Genomic DNA, 18,288 nt, shown 5'->3' with positions numbered 1-18,288 from the left:
ATATTTTAAATTATGAAATTACTTGACATGTAAATTAAATTATGGAATAAAATTTTAACACACAAGTAAACAACACGGAAAATTAATAGGACATAATAGATTGCAACATACAAATAAATAAAACAAATCATAAATTACAAATTTTGATAAACCTGAGGATAGATATAATATTTCGAAATAGTTGATATTCTTCCATATCAAAAAATAATTAAAATTTATAAATATTTAAATATATTAATTTTGTTAACAAAAATGAATAAATTAAATTTAAAATTATAATTAAAAGAAAAATGAAAAGCAGGCTTATGGCCTGGCCTCACATTTAAAGAGCTCAAGCCCTTTTATTTTTTTAACAAATGCTTGTGATCAAGGACAAAAGGTGCGCTTGATCACTTAAGAAGATAGTTTTAGAAAGCCTAACCCATTTATCTTATTTAATTCGTCCATACATTTTAAGCAGAAATTCAACTCGCATAGGTATAGTATATTTTACTAACTGGTTATATATTGTACTCTAAGAAAGCAATATTGCTAGTAATAACTAGGAGGATTGGAATCTGATTAAAATTTGTTGAAATGATTATTTTCAATTGAATTAAAAAAAATGTGTAAATTAAACATGACCTGATAACATAAATGTTTGCACCTAAATTGTGAATTTGAAAACCCGGGCTCAACTCAACTTAATCAACTTTAAAATAATTAAAAATGAATATTCATGAAACCTTAGCTACTAAATCAAAACTGAGTCTAAACCATCATCTTCACACTCCACCCATGACGCTTGAATTATGTAAGTAGAAAAAGCAGCCATAAGGGAGAAAGTGCTTCCTACATTCAAGAAAAGCAACAATCATAAGGATTGAGCACCAAGTCAGGATCACCTATAAATAGAAAAGCCCTCTCTCATTAAGGGGTCATCATCATTCCCATACTCTATGTCTGCTGCTTTATTTTCCTTTTTTAGTATGTAGTTTTAATCTTTACTTTTTAGTTGTACCGCCAACATAGCCCACCACCTCGTTCTTCAATTAATGTATCCCTACTTTCTTGTATCTACATTAATTTTTTTTTTACTTCGCATTATCGTGTCTAGGTGAATTATAATAAGGGAGCTGAAATTCCTCGTGCTTGATTAGAAATCAAGTTCTTCCATCATTTTGAGACCCCACGTCTCTAACATATCTTACGACACCCCATTTCCACTGAACAATCTTTTAGTATGCCCATGGGACCTGTGTAAATGAAACGCTTAAGACACGTAAGGATCAATATGTTGTTAGAAAAAATAGACTTGACTCTTACGACTCAGAGAATGTGGCTGCTCACACGGAACTAGGAGTATGGGCCTCTCACACTCTAGTGATCATGGGGCAACAAGCAAGACCTCCTTAAGGAATTCCTTATCCACTAGCTTAGGATGAAAATCTCAAATCCTCTTACTCAGGTGAACCTCCTATTATTGTCTTTAATGATGTTGTAACTTTGTCTTTGACCATAATACAGGACCATATCAATAAACAAGTAGTGATCTCACAAGCATTGGTAGAGGAACTTGAGGGATAACATCTAAAAAAGTAGCAGGAGCAAGCCAAAGTCTAGGAGAAGTTGGAATGCCAGGCTAACAAGAGGTAAAGAGCTCTGTTGCAAACTCTAAAGGACGGGCTAAAGAACATTTCCACTATGCTGTCTAAACCATCGTAGGAGTAAGCTTTAATTTCCTCACACGTTTAGAGAATAGATAGACTTGAGGGCAGTCTCCTAACGTGCCCTTCGACTAGAAGATCAACAATAAGGACTGCTATAATATCCCTTAAAGGAGAAATGGTAGGTCTAACTTGATAGTAGGCCTGTTCAACCACAAGGGAGGACAAAGGATATGATGTTGTGAGGAAGAACAATAGCATCACTAAGACACCTTTCATGAAACTCTTCAGAAGTGGCACCACTCAACAAATGCTCTCAATAAGTCTCTCTAAGAAATACAAAGATATCTCAAGGCTTGAGTCGGGCCTATGAGTCAAGTCACCATTAAAAAGCTTCGGGGTAGTTTGTACAAGCTCACCAAAAGGACTCCATCCCTACGGTATCTCTTTAGGCCACTTTCTAGGTAGAGGAAAAGTGGATACCTTTACCTAAGTCATGGGAAGAAACTCAAAAGTCTGCAAAAAACTCAAGGAGCAAGATCTTTGGCTAACAGTTTCTAGAGCTCTAGTACCTAAACTGTTAATTTCTAGAGCCATAAGGTATGGCCTGCCATGTTTGTTAAGTCTTAGGAGGTCATTTTTATGGCCCCAATACTTGAGCCATCATTATCTACGACCTTTGGTATATCAAACTTAAATGGCTTTGATATAAAAGAGTTGTATTATGAACGACCATATCCTAACTTGTTAATCCCACAAGGGTCACGTTCGTAAAGATCGAATCTTAAGCCACCAATCCTACAAGGACTAACTCCACAAGAGTTCTCTCCATCCCTATAGTAACTAGATTTTGTAAAACCAAACCTTAAGGTCCTAAAACTTGAAGGGTTAATTTTAAAACCAGTTCTTGAAATCCAAATCCTTAAGAGTAGCCCCTAATCTTTAACCACAAGAGTGTCCTCCAAAGGAAGTACTAGTTCAACCATCAATCAAAACGGAAACAAGATGATCCTTTAAGACATACTACTCAAGCAACTCTTGAAAGTGGAGCTAATGGAAATATCCATATAAAATTGGAATACAAAGGCTTCGACCAATTTGTATGTGGACGGCATTTTTTGCACCTAAGTTGTGAAGTGGTAAAAGTGACCACAATAGAGGAAGTACTTCTTAAATTCAAAAAAAGTGGCGATCATAGGGCTTAGGCACCAAGTCAGGATCATTTATAAGTAAAGAAGCCCTCTCTCATTAAGGGGTCATCATTATTAACAAACTGCCAGTCAAATTTCCCGACCCCATGTTTGCAACTTTGTTTTCTCCCTTTTATCATGTAGTTTTAATCTTTACTTTTCTATTATATAGTTAGCATAGCCCACCACTTCTTTCTTTAATTAATCTATCTCTACTTTCCTGCATCTACATTAATTTTTGTCATTTCACATTCTCGCATTCAAGTGAACTGTGGTAAGGAGCCTGAGTTTCTCATGTTTGATTAAAAATTAGGTTTTCCCATCCTTTTAAAACCCCATGCTTTTGACACACCTTGTGACACTCCCTTTTTGGTCAAACAATTAGACATATATTAACATCAAATGGAAAAGTTAGTTCAGCAATCCAATCAACCATAGTGAGCCATTATATGGATCTATTGAGACTCATGGTTCCTTAACAAGTGGGCTAGGATTTTTCCTATGGCACCTAATGAGGATGTGTGTTTGAATTTTAATTCACGGGTTCAAGACTTCAAGGCAATCCAAGTGCCACACGAGGTTGAGTTTAATAGAAGAATTTAATCTTTAATCCCCCATAAGATGACAAACTCAAATTTAAATTTTCATTAGGATCAGTGTTTATATTTAATACTTGACAATACTTGAAACATAATTTCTTGTAACAACGAAATATTGCACAAAAGAGGATTCCTGTACAAAAAAAAAATAAAAGTAAAAAGCCTACGCACTGATTGATCAGTGAATGTGCACAAAAATTTGAGAAAAGAAGAAATATCCAATTTTATTATATGTCCCCAAGCATCTCATTCTTTTCCATGCCATAGCACAAAAAACTCATTTTTTGAATCTGTTCAGTTTTAGTGTGAAAAAAAATAGAGTTGGCCTTCTCTACTCATCATTGTAATCTTATATAAACCATCCTTATTTTGATTTGAATGATCTAAATTTAAAAAATTATTATATATATTTTTATATTTATTAAATAAAAATTTATAAAAATTATAAAATAATTTTAATAATTTTTTTCAATTTGGTCTACATTTAACTTGGAGGATTTAATTTAATATTAAAATTTTATAATTTTTATAGATTAATTATCTAAATGTACTTTGCACAATCCAAATCAGATTTAATATTAAAATTTAATCTGGACTGTGCAGAATATGTCTGAATAATCAATATATATTAATTATAAAAATTTTAATATTAAATTAAATCCTTCATACTAAATATAGACCAAATTGAAAATAAAAAATTTAAAATATATTATAGTTTTTATAAATTTTTATTTTAATAAATGTAAAATAAAACAATTCTTTAAATATATAAATCATCCAAATTAAAATATAGGTGGCCTGAGTTTCATCCTGCTCATAGCTCAGTCCCAAAAAATGGCCCACTCACGCCTCGCCCTCTCCATCTTGAATTTAGTTTAATTGGCGTGAAATTAGACCAACCATCCGCGTTGACTCCCTCATATCTCCCGATTTCATCAATTTCACCGTGAGCCAACTTTTCACGCAACCACGACGCCACACCACATCGTATCCTGCGCCTACAAAGCATGCCAATTGCCACCAGGTTCCCTTTTCCCTTGGGGACAACTAAATACCTACGATATAAACTACCAAGAAGAAAAATTATTACTCACGCGCTCTATATAATTGTAACTTGTGACTAAATCTTGCATGCTGATTCAGGCCACACTTGAGACTCGCGGGTGAGAGGGACTCTTCTTTTCTTTAAGATAAAGAAAAGGAGAGTCCCTCTCCCAGACTCGCCAGTGTTAACACGGAATTGGATATGAATCTGTTCCTCTGACGTGGATACGACGTTAATAATTGTATTTCATGTTAAATAAATAATGTTTGCACTTCATGGTCTTGAATATATGCAAAACTAGAGTAACCCCTATACAATAATGTGCGAGGAAGTCGAAAATTTGTTCATAGATAAAAATAGAAGAAATAAAAATTTTAAAAAACGACATATATATACACAATATAATAGATTAAGGGGATAATTGATTATAAGCTTTTATCATACCCCTTATATAAAGTGTCTTTCAAAAAAAAAATTTGATCCGGCTTATCAGGTATTGGGTCAAAATATCAATGTTTTTTCCTTGTGTACCCCTATAATTTTAGCAGTGGTGTTATTCCTCGAGTCAAGGTTTATGATCTCTTCCACAAAAAAGCGATGATGAACTGGGGTATTATAATTGAAATACTTAGATATTTTTGGACAAATAATACATGTAACAACTTTTCTTAGTCTACAATCTCTCTGGACAACAATATAAAATATAGTTAACTAATTTATGATTTATAAACAATATCAATTAAATCCTTAAATTTTTAAAAATGTTAAATATTTTTATTTATACCTGTTTATATTAAATATGAAACTTCGCTCAAATAGATCAAAAAGTTAGTTGGGCTGAGTAATCGAAACGTCAAGCCTAATATAAACAAAAAAGACCGGCCCCGAAACTCAATAAAGTCTACCACAAATAAATATGCCGAAATCCCATCAGTTTCAAATATCAGATTGTTGGCACGAAGACACGATCTTAAGTAATGTCGAAATCTACGTCCAAATAGTTAGGAGAAACGGGTTGTTTACCAAAATGGAGAGACTATGCCATAAGTTTCATTGGATTCCTGATTATTCGGTAGAACATGCTAAGTCTAAACAAAAAAAGCTGTTGCTATCAAACACTATAAATAGAAGGAAAAAAAATGGAGAAAGACAGTCAACACTTGATCAAGACTCGCATAATTTACATTTACTAACCCTTTTCAGTTCTTATTTTTTAGTCTATAATTTTCAAACACTTTAATAAAATTATACACTTATTTTACCAAAACCTACTATCTTTTTACATCCAAGAGAACTGTATTAAGAAAACTTGGGATCCCTTTTGTTATCTATTGAGACCCATCATTTCTGGCACGTCTGGTATTTATTGTTCACCCATGAACAATACCTTTATTAAATAACTTATATAACAGCTTTAATAATAATGATTAAAATTTTAATGCATAAAATAAAAAAAATGAAGTATGGGTATAATTGAAAAAATAAATATAAAAGTTATTTAATATCATATATGTTGAACCAGTCAAGATTTCTAAAAGATGACTTGTATTATGATCAAAGGTAGTATTTATGCAAATGCCAACATGTTATAATAAGGACATGAGGGCATACTTAGCAAAATAATTGATATTTTGATTATTACATATTAAATAAGGTGGGCCTGTGCTCACCCTTATTGGGTGAGACATATGACGCGGGCTCTTCATGAGTTACGTGTGTGCTGAGAATCCAGCTTCACTTTGTTTGCAGAGGACAAAAAGAGAACATCCATCATCCATCGGAGCTCAGTCTGAGCCCGCTCACAAGGCCAGTCTTAATGAACTCTGTAAGACAAAGTGAAGCGAGACAAGTGACAACCATCGAATAAGGAACTAAACGTTGATTAAGTTATTACTTACAAACGTTGATCTGTGAAAAGCCATTAAAAGAAGGGATGACCAGGCCGATAATGGAACATTTTTCAGAGAATACGCAACTTTTAAATCATGATCAACGTGACGTAAACCGAGCGTAAACTATCTTGATTGAAAAAATGAGATGAGTAATACTATATTAAAAAAAAAAAAAAGCAGCGTCTAAAGGAATTGTAAAAAAGTGAGAAAAACATACAAGGATTCAAGGAACAATGAGCATTCGGGCCGGGAACCAGAGACAGGGAGGGAAGGGGAGAGCTCCAACTATCAAAGTAGGTAGGGTCGACAGAGCATGCCAGCATCATCATTAATTTGCAAAAATCCATTACAAAACAGGCACATAAGGTGAACGATGACGTATCAACTGTGGCAACTCTGTCCCTTACATAACAATACAATTCAATAACAAACTCTACCAAACGACACACCCATCACAATGCGATACGACCTACAAAACACACACACACACACACACACATACAGACAGGGCTGGCCATTGCACGCGTCTAACATGGGAAAATTAATCACCCTTCACATTTACACACGTGTGCGCCATGTCATTCTCCCCGTCGCTGTAGAGTTCTCGCATCAACTTCTTCCCATGAGCTGGACCACTACGACGACGTTCCGTCATTTCTTTTTCGGTTTTCTGAAGAAAAGGGCTGGTGACCAGTTCGCAGGGGCGTTATTACGGAAATATCCCTGCTAGTAAATCAGGCGGTGGGTGTCGGGCTTGAATTATTTTTCGTTTGAAAGACTAAGGTTGTTTGCGTCAGAAACCTAAACTCCGCGGGAGGAGGAGGAGGAGGAAGATTCCGAAACCACGTCGTGTATCCTTCTCCTTGTCTCTGTCTCTGAAGCCCTCTCTGCTCTGTTTCTCGAGTAGGCCTCGAAGAACTCCTTGTTCTCTTTCTCCAATTCCTTCCACACTGCTTCCCACACCTCATGCATGCACGTGGTCATTTATTTTACTTCTTTCATAATTTATCACTCTACCAGATTCTATTTTTTATACTTTCAACCAAACAAAAATAACTAAAAAAATAATCTCAATGATATAACTTCCACCCTGTATACACACACACACAAATCACTTCCATATACATACATACTTACTAATTATCTTGAGTCAGTCTTTGAACTTCATTAGCTCCGAGCTGTGCGCGGGCGTGATTGATTATTTATAATCATGTTATATAGAAATAAAGAGAAAGGGTGCGAGTAATGAGTACTGACCGGTGGAAGTGATGACCGGTTTGATATTTGCGTGCTTGGAAAGAGCTTCCATGCACTCTTCCTTGCTCATGTTGAATAGGATGCATTCCTCAATTAGACGGTGCACCTACAAAACACACGCGTGCTTGATCAGTTCAACTCTTTTGCTGATATTCATAAAACTTAACATCTGAAGGAGTTTCGGCCAAACAAAAAACACCAAAAGAAGGAGCTGATGATTAATTAATGTAATAAAGCTGAAATTTTATTTACAAGATCAGAAACCTCGTATGGAACTAACCAATCGGATATAAGAAGCAGGGGATGAGCAGTTTTCCATGTCGTCCAAGTCGATCAGTTTGGTTGCTCTGTTTCTGAGCGAGGGGGTGGGAGGCTTATATAAGAATAGCAGAGATCCCAGAAGCCAGCTGAAATGAATATCAGAGATCGGCGAAGAAGCTAATTAGTAGCTAGATTCTTGATGAGCTGGATCGGCGGAATATCAGGAAAAGAGAGAGATGATGCGAGAAGAAAAAGGGAAGAAGAAGCCAGACGAAGAAAGATGATGGAGGCGTTGGATTTATATGGAAAGAGCTGCAAAATGAGGGGAATTAATTGAGGTACACTGTATATCAGTAAAATAACGAACATCAAAACCTAAACAGTAAAAAGAACATAGACGATGGACGCCCATGAACATGTGACGCCAAGCGGCTATGGGGTCCAAAGCCCCACGTGGGAGCCCAACAGCGATTGGTGGAGAGGCGATTAGAGGAGATTCCATGAGTTTTTTATGATGACGTGGCCAAGTGGGCCATCGTCCACGTGAATAAGGGGCCCTGCGTGTCCTCACCATCTCTCTCCTTACCGTCCTTAGGTGACTTCTTTGACTTGCTTGTTTAGGTAAGAATCCAACGGCCATACTCTACCAAACAAAATATCCAACGGTGATGGTCCACTTTTCGTTTTGCAGGAAAGTATTTAATTTTCTTAAATAAATTTATAATCTAAAAACGATCCGCTTTAATTTTTTCCACAAATATTTAATAAATAGTAATTACAATTATAATCTAAATTTTGTTTGTACGTGATATTAGTTACTCCTTCATTTTTTCACCTCCCAATAAAATAATTATTTATTTTTAAAATAATTTTATTTTTTTATATTTATCCCTATTAAACACCTCATAATAAATATAAAGTCATTTATCAATAGAGATACTTTTTAAAAATAATGATTATATCTTAAAAGATTAAAAATATCTTATAATTTTTTATATCTAATTTTTTTAATAAATATTTTATATTTTTAGACAGAGATAGTATATTAATAATCTAGTATTACTGTTCTGATCTTTTTTTTTTAAATAAAAAAAGGCTCGAAACAAGAGTTTGGCGGGTTAGCAGTTTTGCGGGTTGGGTTGGGCCAGCCCGTTAGATAAAATAAGTTAAAAAATCTAACCCAATCTATTTTCTAGTGGGCTAGTCAACCCTCGGGCTAGCCCGCAAAAAATTATTAATTTTTTAATAATTTAAAATTTATACAATATAAATATATTTATTTATTTCATATTTTAAAGTAAATTAGTAATTAAAAAACTAATAATTAAATAAAATAAATATAGAATTCAACCAAGCAAATTCATTTTACTAGATTTTTACTATTAATCATCTTCTCACTTAGATGTGCTATCTTTGTCACTAAGAAAGAAAATTTGAATATAAACTCATATTATTTTTCTTAGTGAATTCATATTTATAATTTTAATTAATAGATCTTATGAGATTAATAAATAATATATATTCAAAACATTTATATAAAAACTAATAAATCATCTTCATAAACTATAATAAAAATTTTATTTGCAAATTATAAAAAGGATTTACACTATATTTTAAATGTAAAGAACACATTTGAAAGTTATAAATTATATATTTAAAAGATATTATTATTATTGTAAATTTATCAAAAGATATAATGTAATTTAAAATAAAAAAATGGGCCAGCCTATTTAGCCCGCTATTTTTATGGGTTGGACTAACCCAACTCGTTTTAAAAAACGGGTTAATTTTTTTAACCTAATTTATTAAATTGTGCAAGTTAAACGGATTAACCCGTAGGTTTAATCCGTTTTTCTGACTTTAGGTATGGCTAATTGGCCATTGCCAGACCCAACGCAGAAGGTAACGTTGGTTCAATGACTTTTTTTCCCCCCTCTCCCTTCTGCCCTTGTGAATTTAATATTTTATCACTATGAGTAAAGTCATAGAAATATAATTTCATAGAAAAAGTAAGGTGATAAATGATACACACAGTTAACTCGTACGCATGTAAAACAACTTGAGAACCATTGCAATTTTTTTTTGTTGGCCAACGAGAAACATTGCAAGTTGCACCCTACTATTGTCAGCATGATATATATACTAAATCTAACTTTAATGATTCCTTTCACAATATTTGCCCTATCTGAGTGATTTAGAATTGTTCGGACGACTTTCAATATATGAAAAGTTCTTTCAACATAATTTTTTTTTTTATTCACTATAGTCGAATCTGATTTTTCATTTTCTTTTCCAGTTAAAAGATTTCCAGTTTATTCCGCCAGTGAAGGTACTTGGACTTGAACAGAAACCAAATTAATGAGACCTGTCAAAATTGATCTTAACACAGAGCATTGATTTTTCATCGTTTAAACTGTAGAGATAATTAAAGTACAGATAGCTATAACCAACCGAACTCGCCTATAAATATCATTCCCTTCTCGCTGGAATTTTGATTTCGATAATTTCTGAATAGGAGCATTGTTTGGAAGAAGTGGAATGATCCTAACCGTTTATTCTATCCAAGGGTTGGAAAAAAAAAAGGTGCATGAAAAGCCTCACCATCTGTTAAGTGCATGAACTTTTTTATTTTAGAATTTAAATTGTAAAATATTTTTTTATTGTTAAAAATACAAAATAAAATAAATAATTTTTCATCAAATAGAGAAGTTTATTTTTTCAAAATATTTAAAATAAATTGTTCAAATTATTCATTATTTTTTAGGATTTATGTTGTGAAGCACGTTTTTTATTGTTAAAATAAACAGTAAAAAATCATTAAATAGAATGGGTAGGATTTTTGCAGAATAAACAAAAATAAATTATTAAATTTGTTCATAGTTTTTAAGGATTTAGATTGTGGAGTAAGTTTTCAAAAAAGGAAAAAAAAAATAGTCATTTAGCCCTTATAGATTTGATTCAGTTGTAACTCAATTCTTGAGTTTTGACTCATTATAACTCAATTTATGAACTTTGCCTCTTGCAATTTAGTTCATGAAGTTTCAACTTGTTAAATATTAATCTTTATATTTAAAGATAAAATTATAAAAATTAAAAATATTTTATATTTTTAATATTTATAATATTTATAAAGATTAAAAGTGTTTAATATTTTAAAATATTAGTAATAAATTTAAAATATTTTGAATCTTTATAATTTTATTTTTTAAAATATAAAAACTAATATTTAAGATGTTAAAATTTCAAATATTAAATTGTAAGAGGTAAAGTTTAATGAATGATTTACAATTGAGTTAAAATTTAAAAAATTAAGTTATAATGAGTTAGAGTTTAGATACTGAACTGTAACTACATCAAAATTATAAAAATTAAATAATTATTTTTTTTAAAAAAACACCCTTTTGTTGTGGAGATGATAGGGCTTTCGGCGCATTCCTCTTTTCCCTGCCACTGGATCGAATGAGCAGTCATAACCGCTCCACTTTCCATCCACTGCACCAAATGCGCTGCGTGGGATCCAAATCCATTATTTTTATGGCTAATATTATCTCACTCAACGTTAGTGACACACGCGGGTGGGGAAAACAAAAGCTGTTCAGCACGCACGTAAACACGTTCACACGAAAAGCGAACGCATGCACAGACGCAACGCCTTATTAGTTTCCACTAATCTTGATTTTCAACTAATCTCACTGCTGAGTCACATGCCAGATTTGCTCAGAGACCCATCCTTGGCTAATTAAATTTTAAATGCATCTCCCGTTGATAACTTCGAGTTACTGGGGAAATAAAATATAATATCTGGGAAGAAGAGTCCAATATGGCTTTGATGTGGCTGTGTAGCGTCGACCGAAGTATCATTTGTGCCCAGGTTATGTGTACATGCTGAGGAGCTGAGGAGCCGGGGATGGTATTTGACATTCCATGATTGTTAGGTCTTAAAAAAATTTGAAAAATAAATTACAAATATAAATTCAGATTGTGAACAGTTGCCTTAATTGTTAGCTGAAAATGTTATTCCAAACTTAAACATTTTATCTTCAGTTGAGATTCCTGAATTTGCAACGGCCCGAACTAATACTTGTATTTTATTTTTTATAAAATTTGGTTAAAATATATAAAACCTCTTGAATTTTGAGATAATTGTATATGAACCTTCCTCACTTTTTAATGTTTAAAATTATCCTCCTACCTTTTAGTTTTGATTTTTCAAAACCCCTATCATTAATTAACTGCTATTTTATTAATATAGTTATTGCCATGTTATATTGATGCAATACATATGGCACATGACATAAAAAAGTATTTTTATTATTTTTAACACAATTTAAGAAAGGGTAAAATTGTAACTTTACTTTTAACACACATGATGATGTTCTCATTTTTTTTTTTGTAGTTGAATGATATTGTTTCATTATTCATGGATAATACATCATTAAAAAATTAAAATTAGTGACAAATATTTAGTAACAAATTAGAGATCCGTCACTAATTATAGGCGTCGGTGATAAAGTTTTGTGGCAAACTAGAATCCGTCACTAATTACACAAATCAGCGGTGAATCATTGATGGATGTAGGTTGTTACATTTTGATCAAATTTTATAAATTTAATGACCGATTTAAATCCATCACAAAATATTTATATTAATGGTGGCTATTTTTAATTAAAAAATAAGTAAAATGTGCTTAAAAATTATATAAAAATTTAAAAAAATTATAATATATATAGAGAGAATCACATGAAAAAATCTTATAATTTTTAAGTCAAATAATTACATAAATAAGTAAAATATATGAATAAAATGATATATAGAAAATAAAAAATATTTTTTATTTTGTTATGTAAATTTAAATATCAAAACAAATTTTTTTCATATCAAAACATTTTAATTATAACATAGATAATATAAAATGATATAAACTACTATATTTTTTAATAAAATATATTAATTGATATCAAATAATATATTTATGAACTAATAACACACACACCCAAATATATGTAACAATATATTCTTATAAATGTTGGTATGCGTGTTTGTGTATATATATATATAACAATATATATTACCAACAATTTTAAATAGTAACATCTTAAATATATTAAAAATTATACTAAGTTAAATATATGTGTTCAATTAAGTAATATGTGTTAAAATTTGCATATAAGAATAAAAAGTCATTACAACTTAACTGGCTAAAGGTGTGGAAGAAACAAAGGGGATGCTGAGTTTGAAACAAGGCAATGTCACATGCAAAAAAAATTAAAATAGATTGTTGATATATTGATGATGTGGCATGAAGATTCAAGTGACAATGAGGTAGTAAGTAATGTGTTTCACATGTACTTGACATGGCATGAAGGTGGCATGGCAATGTTTGGGCCTACAAAAAATTTAATTATAAAATAAATTAGTGATAAAAGTTTATCACTCAATTAAAAGTCTATTACTCAGTGACATATATTTTTTGTCACTGAATTAGTGATAGATTTGTGTCTATCACTAAATTAGCGGTGTCATATTTGCAACGAAAATTAGTGACAGATTTGTTTGTTACAAATTTTATTTTTTAGCAGCAATACAATTTAAGAGAAAAATTATAATTTTATTATTCTTAAAAGAAAAATATTTAAAGTTGTCATTGGTAAAAATCTACTTCCTCTATTCAAGAATATAAGGCATTTTTTAAAAAATTAAATGTTAAAAAATGTGAGGCATTTTTAATCTTTTAAAATGTAATTATTACTTTTTTTTAAGTACCCCTATTGATCATAACTTTATATTTTATTATAGAATATTTAATAAGGATAAATATAAAAAGATAGGATTAGTTTGAAAATATATAACTAATTTATTTTGACTCGAATTTAACTAAAAATGCCTTACATTTTTTGAATGGAGAAAGTATAAATTTTGCTTTGTTTATTTTCTTCACCTTATTATTTGTTTGTAGCTATTATTTTTCTCATTTGAATGAAGTTTTCATTACTCATTCAAACAAAAAACACATCACCAATGTGTTATAAATGGAATGTGTGCTGTCTTGTAATAAGTTCTTTGTTTGGGCTATTGATGGTTTGCATTGATTTTGTTAAAAACAATTTATAAAATATTATAGTTTTCTTGTATTAAAGAATAAAATTTTATTTATATAATTTTTATTAATAATATCTTTTGGATTTTTTTTTTCATTTGTTTAATATGAAAGACCATTTTAATTGATAAAAAATGAAAAAAATATATTTTTTTCTCATAAATTATATTACTTATGAACAATGAGAATAGTGTCGCTTGACTAAAAAAATGAAAACAACATCATGTGTGTTAAGAGTAAAAATTATAATCTAGTCTCTCCTTAAATTGTGTTAAGAATAATAAAAATACTTTTTTCATATTGCGTGCCATATGTGTTGTATTAATTTTCTATGATAATAATTATATTAATAAAATAATAGTTTATTAATGTTAGGGATTTTGAAAAATAAAATTAAATGTCATGGGTGTTAATTTTTTTTGGCCAGATCATCGATGTTAATTTTAAACGCTTACAAATGAGGAGGCCATATATATTTTAATCATAAAATTTTGTTAAGGGAGTAATTATAATTAAATTAATCTTTTAGAATCTAACTGTAATTTTTTCTACATAGATTTGACTTACCTTGCATGTAGTAGAAATTTGTTGGTTTTTATTAGTGTGAGGCGCACCTTATATATATATATATAATTAACGTGAATAACGTGCCAGCTGTGCCCACCCTCTTTTACTTTTGAACAAAAATACATATATTAAGGATTGTTTTGATTTGAGTTGAGTATAACTAATTATAAAAATAATTTATTAACATAATTAATTTTAATTATAATTAATTATATTATAATGTAATATGTTTGGATATTGAAATTAAATTTAACTGTATAAATTATTATAAAAGATATTTTTTTTTAAATTAAATTATTGATAAAGTTGTATTTGATATTATTAAATTTGCTAAATTGTATTTAAGAAGTAAAATATATTATTTAATAGTAAAATTAAATTTATAAGTAACTTTTTAAACTTATTTCAAAATGTGATTTTGACTTAATAATTAATAATTAATTTTTTTTGATTGTTTGGGTAATTTGTCCAAAAATCAATTATTTAGCCCTAAAAGTTGACCATATTGTCAATTCAAATGGGCTGTTATATTCTATGCCTTGAAAGGCCAAGGAATAAAAAAGGACGCGATGTGAAACATATACATTTAGAAACCAGACGCCAAATCACGAACAGTTAAATGAACAGATTAATTAAGGATCTTTAGGTCCAGTTTACTTTCTTATTTTTAAAAATAAAGAAATTTAAAAATTTATTTGATAATTATTTTTAATCTAATCGTTTTCAAAACTGTAAAATTTTAAGTTATTTTCATTTTATTTTTATTTTTAAAATACACTATATTTGATTATTGAAAATTATAGTTATCTTAATCAAGTTCTATCATAAATCATCATTATTAATCACATATAACCATTACTATCATTATATTTTTTAATTCTAAAAGTTTTTTTAAAATTAACATAATAAAATGAATTTTTACTCTGAAAACTATATTACAAAACAATTTTTAAAAATAAAAAAAATGAGAACATAATTCAAAAAGACCCTTAATTGACAGGTTTAAATGGTGATCTTGCCATCCTGGTTGGGTTTACAACACAGTATACCAAAGACCCTCACCATTTCTTTATGCAGATTTTGATTCAGTGAGTATATCAATTATAACTACTCACTCCATTTAAAAATTTAAAATATTTTTTGAAAGATTAGATATTAAAAAAATATAAAATATTTTTAATTTTTTGAAGTGTAATAATTATTTTTTTAAAAGTACCCTTATTAATAGTGACTTTATATTTATTATAAGGTATTTAATAAGAGGTAAGAATCAGTTAAACATATTTTATATTTTAAACTAAGAGAGTATTGAATGTTGTCAATACTTAAAAATTATCAAAATAAAAATTTAAAATAATTTTTAGGATCAACATACTCCTCACATATGTTGCTCCCTCCAAAAATTAAGAGATAATACTTTTTGAGTATTATATGAACATCATGTAAAACATATTTTACAGTCGCTCGATTGCACCGAACAGTTATTCTCATGTTACATAAAATATTTATTGAGCGAGGGGACTTACATCACTCAATTAAAATTATCGACTCCACAAACACATCAATGTTAATAGTATATATTAGAAAAACCATCATCGCTTAGCTGGCCTAAAAGCAATCATGGCTTCGATAATGAATATTTATAATGCAACTTTTTTTAGAATTAAAATATACTTGTCGAAAGAAAAAAAAATCAATCATAGCAGGAAAAAATCTAAGAAAAATTACGTTTAAATTTCAAAAAAAAAAGTTTATTTTCATTCATAAATTTTATAAAATATTATCAAATTTTAAATCTCATGTATTGACAATTTAATTAAAAATATTTGATAATTAGATAATAACTATTTATTACACTCATTTTTTCTTATAAATTATAAATAATCGTTGTTTAATTGTTAATATCCTTAATCAAAATATCATTATATAAAATTTAAAACTTAAAAATATTTTATAAAATTTATAAAATCTTTCAGTAATAATTTTAAAAATCTAATTATTTAATTGCAGTAGTACAATTTTGTCCCGGCCTCAAAAGTTTATAGCATTATTTTAGGGGTAAAGCATGTTGACATGATTATGTGTGCCAACCTCGCTATACATATACAGTGGTGAGTGTCGTCATTTGAATAATATATTCAAAGTATTTTGCACTATCTGATATTCAAAATCAAGCATTTACTTTAACATAATGATGATCTCACATGTGAGAATAATGAGAGGCTTATCTCGTCTAGTCTTGCGAAGCCTATCCTTGTTCGTTGTATAATACAAGCAGCGGCCAGAATTTGCATTTATATGGAAGCTTCGGAAGATGATAAAATGCACAAATTAATTATAAATGGGGTCACAGCATATCCAACTCTTGTACAATGTCGGCATGCTGGTGACGATGATATCCCCTTGTCAAACTGTACTAGTTTCTTCCAAATAAACCGTACGGCTTTCTGAATGTATGACACACACACAGATTTTATATATATTGTACAATGAAGTACTGCATTAGTGAATAAGTCACAAGTAAAGTAGGGTATCTTTTAATTGTGTATTAACTAACGTTAGTTAGTTTCGTCTCTCTTCAGAAGGGCATGGAGATTGAAGGAAAATGAGAGCGAGGAAGTCAAGTGTTTTACTTTTCATAATCAAGGCAACATGGACCGTGTTTTTATAGTTACTATTAATTTTGTTTCGAGTTACGAGCTAACATATCGTAATACTTATGAAATTATATCATCTACAATCATATATTCTGAAAGAAATTAAAGACGGACGCAACAAATTAATGTAGTTATCAGATTATGCAAATATTCCGTTGAAAAAAAATGTAAATCAATTTTTGCACCGTTAGATGTTAAAGTATAATTATTGTGATTTTTTAATATTTTAAAATATAATTAATGTGCCTTTTTAAAAATATTCTTCATAAATAAATCATTTCATATTTACTTTTAAGTGAAAAATCTTATTAAATAAGAATAAATATATAAATATGATGTCAATTTGAAGACAGTTATTAACTAATTTATTAGAGTGAGATTTATAAGTTAAACATGCTTGCCATTTATTAAAAGTATTTTTTTTTAAAAAAATTAATCATACCTTAAAATACTAAAAATATTTTATATTTTTGGGAGAATGATAAGGAATTTTCAAAAGAATTAATTAATTCAAGTTAAATTTTAAGTGTTAAATTTTAAAAATTTATAATTTAATTTTAATTTTGTAACTCTATTATGATGAATCTGCAATCTGTATTCCGAATTTTAACAAAAATTTCTCTTTCACGCACACTGCTCCCCCCCCCCCCAAAAAAAAAAAAAAAAACAAAGGCGCCATTACCATAGTCCACATGATATTGAGCAAATTGAGTCGTCCGTTTTGTGGAAGAACCAGGATACATGGAAACAGAAGCCACGGGGACGCTTGAGTTCAGTTAATGCGCATTCATATTTAGAAGAGCGTAGCCAGACGTTAGGTTTAGAAGAAGGAGCGTGCCAAAATGTTAGGCTTTTTCTTCTTTTGGCCAGTCTATCTCATGAATATTTGGTTTACAGTACCTAAAATCGGAAGATGGAGAATAATAGAAATATACAAGTTCACTTTTCCTTCTAATAACACATGCAGGGTCATCATATGAAATGTGGAATATGCTCACGTTGTTATGGTGTTGGAACTTCTTGCAAATTAAGATGCAAGACCTACTGTGCGGGAATCATTTTCAATCTCATCAGACT

At 29.9% G+C, this 18,288-nt stretch overlaps 1 protein-coding gene across 2 annotated transcripts; it reads right to left on the bottom strand.

Moving 5' to 3' along the window:
• Positions 1-6,670: 6,670 nt before the first annotated feature.
• LOC129322339 (uncharacterized) lies at positions 6,671-8,202 on the bottom strand. 2 transcript variants are annotated; one of them, XM_054968640.1, is made up of 3 exons: positions 7,910-8,202; positions 7,630-7,735; positions 6,671-7,335 (listed from the first exon to the last, which is right to left on the bottom strand). In XM_054968640.1, the coding sequence occupies exons 1-3, from the start codon at positions 7,946-7,948 to the stop codon at positions 7,166-7,168; spliced, it is 315 nt and encodes a 104-aa protein (XP_054824615.1). In that variant the 5' UTR covers positions 7,949-8,202; the 3' UTR covers positions 6,671-7,165. The 2 variants fall into 2 exon arrangements, with proteins under 2 accessions (XP_054824615.1, XP_054824625.1); XM_054968650.1 differs by having other exon boundaries at positions 6,671-7,322; positions 7,910-8,199.
• Between the last annotated feature and the right edge of the window lie 10,086 nt (positions 8,203-18,288).

This window comes from Prosopis cineraria, unplaced genomic scaffold, assembly GCF_029017545.1.
Source record: "Prosopis cineraria cultivar Desert tree isolate PC_DT_omini unplaced genomic scaffold, ASM2901754v1 PC1, whole genome shotgun sequence".
NCBI lineage: Eukaryota > Viridiplantae > Streptophyta > Magnoliopsida > Fabales > Fabaceae > Prosopis > Prosopis cineraria.
Note: the sequence above shows the minus strand (reverse complement) of the source record. Positions and strands in the feature narration are given on the sequence as shown.

Excerpts from the sequence above, each read along its gene's own strand:
- LOC129322339 (XM_054968640.1), bottom strand. The coding sequence starts at position 7,948 with ATGGAAAACTGCTCATCCCCTGCTTCTTATATCCGATTG. Across the intron at positions 7,736-7,909 it reads CTGCTTCTTATATCCGATTG|GTGCACCGTCTAATTGAGGA; the intron begins GTTAGTTCCATA and ends TGTGTTTTGTAG. Across the intron at positions 7,336-7,629 it reads ACCGGTCATCACTTCCACCG|GTGTGGGAAGCAGTGTGGAA; the intron begins GTCAGTACTCAT and ends TGCATGCATGAG.